General features: G+C 36.4%; 1 protein-coding gene across 1 annotated transcript; it reads right to left on the bottom strand.

The window, feature by feature from the left end:
* Positions 1 to 802: 802 nt before the first annotated feature.
* Positions 803 to 6475, bottom strand: LOC117395154 (cocaine- and amphetamine-regulated transcript protein). The gene is made up of 3 exons (XM_033994012.3): positions 6156 to 6475; positions 2484 to 2561; positions 803 to 1190 (listed from the first exon to the last, which is right to left on the bottom strand). Exons 1-3 carry the CDS (start codon positions 6303 to 6305, stop codon positions 1083 to 1085), a joined length of 336 nt encoding a protein of 111 aa, XP_033849903.3. The 5' UTR covers positions 6306 to 6475; the 3' UTR covers positions 803 to 1082.
* Positions 6476 to 7053: the final 578 nt, after the last annotated feature.

The following is a 7053-nucleotide window of genomic DNA, read 5'->3' on the forward strand; positions in this document are numbered from 1 at the left end:
CATTTTTGCCGTTCAAATAAGTATTGTTTATTTATTGGGGTTAAACGAGCATCTCAGAACAGAAGGCTCAGTTTGATTTTTAGTGTTCTCTTTTCTTTATTATGCCCAGTTAAGTTCACTGGACACTTGTTGGACATTTTTTTTCTTATTCTGTTTGTTTTTTTTAAGGACTCTGCCTATTTGGGCAAACGAGGACTCAAAGTTGCCCGATAAGTTAATTTTGTGGAATCAACTGTCTCAAACATGTTGTAAATATGTTGTAAATATTGTGTCTTATAAGACAGGTCCTATTGGGACTCAATAATTTATTTGTTCTAATTGTTTCTTATTCCCCTTGTCTTCCTCATTGATTACTTTTACTCTTGTTCTCTAGTATTTCTATTCTATCTTGGTGTTTTTTTTTAACTTCCATAATATATTATTATTGTAATGAAGCCTGACTTACCCAGTGTGTATTTTCTTGGATCTCGTACTCAACTCTTCCTCTAATATATGCTTTATTGCCTGTGGTTCTCTTATCGTCAATTATTTAAAACTATTTGACTTTCCCACTAGAGTTGAGATTGTTACAGTGTGAGTGGAAGTTGTGCAAAACTTTTGGCTATAGCTGTAGACTGTAGAGAATTTAGAAATATATTTTTTTCAATGTCATCTAAAACTCTGCTGCTATAACTTGCTTGTTGGTGGCTCCTGCATAAATCAAATGTTACTTTAATATAACTTAATAACCAGAAACACATTAATCATGTTTAGCATAAAATTGAAAATGATCGTGGGACATACCGCAACTCACAAATGTGGATAAACTTGAATGCACTTTGTTTTTATTAAGGAAACATTTAAAGGTGATTCATCATTAATGTATACTGTGTAAAATATACCAAGGTACAATACACACCTTATCAATCCATTCTTTTTAAATAATCAATTTATAGGGCTTAGTTAAAATCACATATACATATTCAAAACAAAACAAAAAAGAAAACAGAATACATTGAGCAGCACAATCTATTTTAAAACAAGAGTTAAGATGGCGGGGTTTCCGTTCTGGCAGGAAGTCTCCCCGGTGGTCGGCGCGTGGTTTAGTAGCACCTCAGGAGGAAGGTGTTGCACGCGGCACCCCGGAGACAGTCGCATAGTTTGCCGATCCTGGGCCCGTATTTAAGGGCACATCGCTCGCCAACATCACACTGTTATGGAACAAAAACAAGGCAATAGACAAATAGCATATTATTATAACTCTACATGTTTCACTCAGGTCCCTTCCCTTATTCTCCGGAAGCACTTCCGCTGTGGTCGCTGTAACCACGAATTGTATGCATTACTAATGTATGTTGGAAGTCGTACCAGTCAAATCCTACTAATTGGTGTTGTGTTGAATTTCGTCTGCTTTATTTGTGTACTAGTTTTATGACGTCAAAATGAAAAGAGCACCACAAACTAGGAGCAAATAAAATATAAGTTAATTTATTTATTTATTTTTGGCGTGCCAAAGAAGTCTAAGATTTGAACACTTGAGAGACGATTTCGACAGTTTGTACAACACAAAAACATCAGACCTACACAAAATCGGCACCAAGCCCGAACTAAATCAACAAACTTGTCATCAGCCAGGATTTTCAATATTTGCACAAGAACGAAAAAAAAAACATCCGCAAGTTGCATTCTGTTGATTACCCTGATTGTTGAATAAACAACACTATCTGGAATACAAAGATAACTATAAATAGTGAAATCCCGTTTGGAAGAACCCCAAAACTTCAACAGCAGTATATATATATATATATATATATATATATATATATATATATATATATATATATATAATTTATATGGACGTTTTTGTGATGCGTAATCTAAAAGCAATTGCCATGTTTTCGTCCTATAACATTTAATTTATTTTTTTTTAACCAGCACGTTTTTCAAATCACTGACACTGGAGACGTGTAGTTTATAGTAGTACTGTAGTTAAAGACAGCTACACATTTTGTGGAGTAATTAATCCATGTTAGCATTCACATCCCATACCCTGTATATAATACTAAAATATTTGTTGTAGCATTCTTTGAAATGCGTTTTGACTGGGACTCGATCTCACTTAACATACATTTACCGGTCTGTAGACCAGTGTAGCAGATTAACCCATTCATAAACTAATAAAATACTAAAAAGCAACATTATGTAATGTGGAAGCACAGTTAGTAAACCAAAACAATTGATCACAGCGTTTTAGAAGCAGTACTAACGGGTCGGTACAATTGAAACACCTTGCATTCCAAATCCGTCGGCAAGCGGAACTTGCCCCTGATTTTTGTAGATTTTCACTCAGTGTAAAGCAGGAGACAGACATGACTCTCTCCGCCGTCTACAGTAATACTGCACCCTGTTGATGGCTGTATGGCATGTGTATGGAGCGGCTGCATTGGGCCTCTCCCCCTTGCGTGTTACTGCGCTGATGGCGGGGAGACAAAAGGAGCCCTTACCCGCGGGATCTGACTGGCCTTCTTCTCCACTGCAATTGTGTCGCTGTTGTTCTCCAGCAGCCCTTCCAACGCGTCTACCTGTGAAAACAAACGCAACAGTAACAGACACGCTACAGGGTCTGCTTGTACAGTATCCCAATCAGTCATCTTCTAAAGATGGGGATCACCTTGATGTTTATGGGACAAAATTGTTTTTACACATATACCGTCACATATAATGATGAATTATTAGTGGTCTATTATAGCGTACCACTCTAGTCTGGCCAGGCATTCTAAATAGTTACTCTGAAAAATAAAAAGTGTTATTTTTTTATTATTAATGGCTTCTGTTGGGTTAGGAAGGCATTTCTCCTTAACGAAGTTTTGGGGATCCGCCTTTCAAAGATCCTCGATCTGTTTTGCTTTATGTTCAGGGGTGGCTCCAGAAATAATTCCTAGGGGGGAGGGGGGGGGGAGCCTCTGGGGAGTGGAGCCAAGGAGAACATTTTGGTTTTAATGAGCTCTGACAACCCAGAGCAACCTCATTTTTGCTTCTGTAGCAGTTGTTATCCTTGAAGTCATTATCATGACTGAGCAATAATATAAATACACACATTGCTAATGTAGCTAATCCTTTATATTTTGCTGTGGCTCCCGATCACCGCTCGCATCCAGTTCAAGACTCTGGTACTAGCCTACAGATGCCTTGACCAGACTGCACCCAGCTACCTCCAGACCCTCATCTCTCCCTACACCCCACTCGACCTCTCCGCTCCGCCTGCACTAGAAGACTGGCTCTACCTCCTCTACGCTCCCCTGCCTCCAGAGCCCGCTCCTTCTCAACCCTCGCTCCGCAGTGGTGGAATGACCTTCCTACAGATGTCAGGACTGCCCAGTCCCTGACCACATTCCGGCGCCTCCTTAAGACTCACCTCTTCACACAGCACCTATAGAACTCTGTTTTTCCCCTGAGACACTTATCACCCTTCCTTAAATGCGCTTTATTTGCTCTTATCTACCCCCTATTTTACTGCATTTAATCCTGTACTTCAGAGTACTATAATATGCCAAGTGTTTAATCTGTAGTATTTTGTATTTAATCATATCCTGATGTAACTATCACTGACACTGTTATCTGCTGTATTTTTTAATTGTATTTTGTCACACTTGTACTTGCTTGAACCAAAGTCATTGTATTTATCTTGCTCTTAATTGTATTAATACTTGAAATGTATTTTTGTTTACGACTGTAAGTCGCCCTGGATAAGGGTGTCTGCTAAGAAATAAATAATAATAATAATAATAATAATAATAATAATAATAATAATAATAATAATAATAATAATATGGGAAATAACTTTAACCAACACATGCTAAGTAATGCCACATAAGGTAGAAACGAGAAATAAAAAGACAGCATTTGTTTTACAAGTAAATGCATATAATAATAATAATAATAATAATAATAATAATAATAATAATAATAATAATAATAATAATGTGTAAAATATAATGTAATTGTATGTAAAAATAATGTGACATCTTGTAACAATTGTAAGTCGCCCTGGATAAGGGCGGAAATAAATAATAATAATAATAATTATATTGCCTTATTAAACTAAAATTAAATTAACAAAACACATTTGTTGTGTTTAAATGTTCTATAAGATTTTTCAATGTGCAAAATTGCATATAAACTTTTGTTCAACTTACCAGGTAAAAAAAGTATGTGTTGGGTTGTTTAAAAAACAAACAAAAAAACAAAACAAAACAAAAGAATATCCCTGATGCCTGATTTTAAGAGTGTTGTGATAAAGCTTAATTAAAAAAAAGGCTATGTAGAACAATAAAACATACGCATAAGATTTGGGTAAAACTGATGTACAGCGCATCCATTCTTATAATCAGTTTTCAGAACATTTCTGCAGTAAATGTCCACTAATACCGCCAAAATCTTAAGGTACAATGTCATTAAGTCTTTCAGCACTAAGGAGTTACACTACCCTATAGGACAATTAAATAAACAGAATCCATACTGGAAAAAAATAAAAATAAAACAGCCACAGATATACACATCGTATATGAGATCGGTTTACTGCTATGTTATTTCCCTAGACTTGTATACAGGTCTGCAGTGTCGAAATAATAGTTAAAACATGAAATACCTTTACATGATTTGCCTACATCGCTAAACGGTAAAATCTAACGGTAAAATGCACTACACACATATTGTTTACAAATCTGATTAGCTACTTAGTTAAACAAAATGTAAATTAATATATAAAAGGCAACAAGAACACGAACCTGATAAAATCAAACTCATGAAATTAAACTGATATACAGCATATGATCTCTTACCGTTGTGTCTGGTTCATTTATTTATCTACATTCCGAAGACGTAACTCTCTGGACCCCGCGCGTTGAGTTAATCCTGTACTTTAGAGTACTGTAATCTGTCACAAGTGTTATTTAATCTGTAGTATTTTGTATTTAATCATATCCTGATCACTGACACTGTTATCTGCTCCGTTATTGAATCGTATTTTGATATACTTGTACTTGCTAGAACCAAAGTCATTGTATTTTTATCTTGCTCTTATGTATTATTACTTGTACTGTGATTCTTGAAATGTATTTTTGTTTACGACTGTAAATCTGCTAAGAAATACATAATAAAATAATAATAAATTACAGGCAATACAAATGCAAAAACAAACATAGCCTATATATAAAATAAAGGAAAATACATAGGAATTTACAAAGAAAGATTGAATAAGTGGTTTTTGAGAAGACGGCAGAAAGCAGTAAAAGACTGAACAGTCCTGAGGTTAACCGATTGCTGGGTCCACCACAGGGGGGACACGGGAAAAGAACAAGTCGGCCAGGGGAGGGTGATGGAGAAGGCGAGAGGGTATATAAGGAGACATGAGAGATTGAAGATAGAAAGGGGCAGTATGACAAATTTTAGCCCAGGTTAATTCTCACCCCTAGGCTAATTACCACGACGGGGATGGGAATTAGCCCAAACTAAAATTCGCGGGGGTGAGAATTAGCCTAGGTTAGCCGGGGGTGAGCATTAGGCTGTGACACCTGGCAGAACCGCTTCTGTTATGTTGCAATGTAAACATACTAATTAAGCAGCGTTGCTCTCTCACGTGTGTGCATGAATTCAAGGAAAAAGAAACCTTCGCTGTAATAACGCCATTATGGGGATTACAGTTTGTCTGTTGGGTTTATTCTACCTCGCAGAGGATTAATGGGCAGCTTTGCCGACTTCCTACTGGTGAGATCAAACCGATTATTAGATGTTATTTTGGCTGTGTGGGTTTATGTTGCACTTATTATTTAGATTGTTTTTATTTTTCGTGCTGTTCCATTTGATGAAGTATTTACAACAGGCAATTAATTAAGTTGTTTATTCAATATTTGTGCCTCCAGGAATAAATTTCGTTGTCTATTTACGAACCTAGCGTTTCCTTATTCGCTGTCAAGCAGCCTTTCCTTTCTGACCACAAGCAACGCTATTTAATTGTTGTGATTTGGTTAGTAACTCATTCTAATTCTGGGAATATAAGGGTTGGCACTTTGTTAAAGGTTGTTTGGTACAAGACCAACACAAAGTTGTTCTGATATACAATTCCCCCATGCTTTTAATACGTATTGTCCCCATTGAAACTAGCCTTTGCCGCTTACCAGTTCTCGGGCTGCATATCTCTGCTGAGGATACTGCTCCTCCTGTGATTGTGTTCCGTCCTCGAGTCCCGTCTGTCCCTGGCAGGCAATGACGAGAATAGATAGGCAGATGCCCAGACAGAGAGCCGTCCTCACTGTGAAGCTGTCCATGATTCTGAGCTCTGCAGCGCTGGAGTAGAATGCTGTTGAGCTCTGTCTTGATTTTGAAATTTAAAGGCTAATTCTTACAATTACGTGGTCTCTTCCCCTTTTCAAAGTGCTCTAGCTAACAATCTAGTCCTGCCACTCAGCCCTTTGCCTGGATATTCCTGTTGCTTGGAAACTTTCTCTATTTATAAGCTAGTCGTTCCGCTCGTTTCTCTGAGAATAACGTCATTACACTTCTCACATATAGACAGTATCCCCAGAGCCACACACCTGGGATTAAGAGGTTTGTTTTTTAATCAATGGGTTTTAACTACTGACCTCTTACAAGCTACTCAGACAGTTTAAGTTGACGTGATATGTTTTACTTATTAAAACAATATTAATACAACTTTTAATAAATCATTGTGTTTTTACATCACTAAAAATTAACCACTAAACGTAGATCCGTCAAGTAGACTAGGTAAATATACTGTATATAGCGGGTCAAAACGTTATATGTGTAATATCATTGCCTATGGAAAAAAAACATATAGGTATTTCAATATGTGATAATGTAATGTATTTTTCGATATATTTTAATATACTTGATTGTCCGTAGAGTAAAGTTGTTATTTTATACATTTCTGATCGTTTTTATTATATTATAAAACGATTATATAGGGAAACATATTCATGAATAAATTATGACATTATTGTATTGAGCCTGTGAAACTGAGATTAGAAAGTCTCTCACTGCATATATGAACGGGTA

Source organism: Acipenser ruthenus, chromosome 32, assembly GCF_902713425.1.
Source record: "Acipenser ruthenus chromosome 32, fAciRut3.2 maternal haplotype, whole genome shotgun sequence".
Lineage (NCBI taxonomy): Eukaryota > Metazoa > Chordata > Actinopteri > Acipenseriformes > Acipenseridae > Acipenser > Acipenser ruthenus.

Excerpts from the sequence above, each read along its gene's own strand:
- LOC117395154 (XM_033994012.3), bottom strand. The coding sequence starts at position 6,305 with ATGGACAGCTTCACAGTGAGGACGGCTCTCTGTCTGGGCATCTGCCTA. Across the intron at positions 2,562-6,155 it reads GATATGCAGCCCGAGAACTG|GTAGACGCGTTGGAAGGGCT; the intron begins GTAAGCGGCAAA and ends TTGTTTTCACAG. Across the intron at positions 1,191-2,483 it reads AGGCCAGTCAGATCCCGCGG|TGTGATGTTGGCGAGCGATG; the intron begins GTAAGGGCTCCT and ends GTTCCATAACAG.